A 1799-nucleotide genomic window follows, 5' to 3' on the forward strand; every position below is an offset into this window, starting at 1 on the left:
GTTCAGTTGAAAATAAGAATATAACTTTAAACATGAGTATAATTTTTTGATATCTGGTTAAAATGTTTTCTTCCAATACCGCTTCAAGGTACACTTACATTGTAATATTTCAGCTGTTAACATTTTTTCAGGACTTTCATTCTCGCACAAAAAAAGATAAAATTTATCCTTAAGGCGAAGTTCAGCATTACGAGTTGCATAATAACGACTATGCAAGAAAAAAGTTGTATTTGATAAAATCGTTATAAATCCCTGCAGTTTTTTATAAGGTGAAAAGAATAAATTCTTTTAAAATTAAATTTTTACTATTTACAATTGCAGTTTTGTCCTACCTCAGTTGAAATGTCAACAGCACGCAGTGTAAGTGCATTTAACTCCATGTGATTCAATTTGGCAACATCGATCCATTGTACACCAATTATCTTTCCATGCTGAGATTGATTTCGAAATGCTAACTGCACAGCGTTCAGGTACTCCAGCTGCAGATTGCTTGCTGCATTCGACGTGGCATTGTGTACTATCAATACCGAGTACAAGTTCCCAAAGTAATTGCCAACTGCAGTTAAGAAACTCGTAAAAATGTTTTAAAATTTTATATAAATTTTGGCCAAAGGCACTCCTTACTCAAAATTTGCAAAAGTGCGGTGACATGCGTCTCCTCTAAAATTCCTCCGTGCACCAACATTTTATCGAAAATAATTAAATGCCGATACTGAAATTTATAACTTATATAGAAACAAATAATTTTCAATGCAAAGTTTAACTTTTAATAAAGTTTACAAATTTATTTTGCAAATTGAAAAATAATTGATAATAATTTTAAAAGTAAACATGCTGGAAACAATCTACTAAAATTTTTATGTGCGATAGGTTGGTAAGTAGTCCTATAATTCCATAAATATGAATATACAAGTTTCGACTTATGGAGTCAATATTAAAATTTTACCCGTATTTGTTCAGGTATGTTCGATATTTGGTATTTTGGTATTTTATTAAATATTTTGTTTTTAACATCACAAAATTGATTTGAATATTTGTTAATTATTGTTATTAAATAATTGACAACAAATAATAATTTTAAATAACATATAAACGATTTTTGTAATTTGTAGCAATATAATCTATATATCAAATATCTGTTGGCACACAGATACAGTGACATGTCTCGACAAACAGAGAGGGACTTAAAATCAATGCTACCAAAACAAAATGTTAACGTCCAAGATCCTTTTATTATAAACAACTGCTGTCTTGGAGATGTAGATTCTTTCTGCTTTCTTGGAAGCATCATATCAATAAATGATGCCATCCAGTGCTGACATCGAGAACTGTATTAAGAAGCCAAAACAAGCGTTTGGTTGCATAAATTAAGTCTGGATAATACGAAGTTTTAACTTCAACATAAAATCTTGCCTCCTATATGGAACTCAATCTTGGAATGCTACGGCAAACGGCATCAAGTTTTCGTAAATCAGTCATTTCGCAAAATTGTTAAATTATTTATGGTCTTTAACTCAACAAACACCTATAAGAACCGAAACTCAAATGGGAGTGGGTCGGTCACACTTTGCGTAGACTAACTGGTGACACCACAAGAATGGCAATTGAGTGAAACCTGATGGGTAGCAGAAGAAGGAGCAGACCTGCACACACCTGGAGAAGGCAAACATTCGTACCGAGTGAAGGATCTTTGTTGCGGCCCTATGCTTCTCCTAGGAGTTTAAGGATTCAATATATATATATATATATATATATATCAAATGTATCAAGCACTTATTTACTTATTAATTTTTACATAT

General features: G+C 31.6%; 1 protein-coding gene across 1 annotated transcript in view; it reads right to left on the reverse strand.

Moving 5' to 3' along the window:
• Positions 1 to 685, reverse strand: part of LOC119676357 (NAD-dependent protein deacetylase Sirt2-like) — a 1948-nt gene extending 1263 nt beyond the window's left edge. The window contains exons 1-3 of the mRNA XM_038087596.1: positions 625 to 685; positions 333 to 556; positions 99 to 252 (exon numbers count right to left, since the gene is read on the reverse strand). Coding sequence (XP_037943524.1) covers positions 99 to 252; positions 333 to 556; positions 625 to 685 — 439 coding nt within the window. The remainder of the gene's footprint in view (positions 1 to 98; positions 253 to 332; positions 557 to 624) is intronic.
• Between the last annotated feature and the right edge of the window lie 1114 nt (positions 686 to 1799).

Source organism: Teleopsis dalmanni, chromosome 2 (genome assembly GCF_002237135.1).
Source record: "Teleopsis dalmanni isolate 2A chromosome 2, ASM223713v2, whole genome shotgun sequence".
NCBI lineage: Eukaryota > Metazoa > Arthropoda > Insecta > Diptera > Diopsidae > Teleopsis > Teleopsis dalmanni.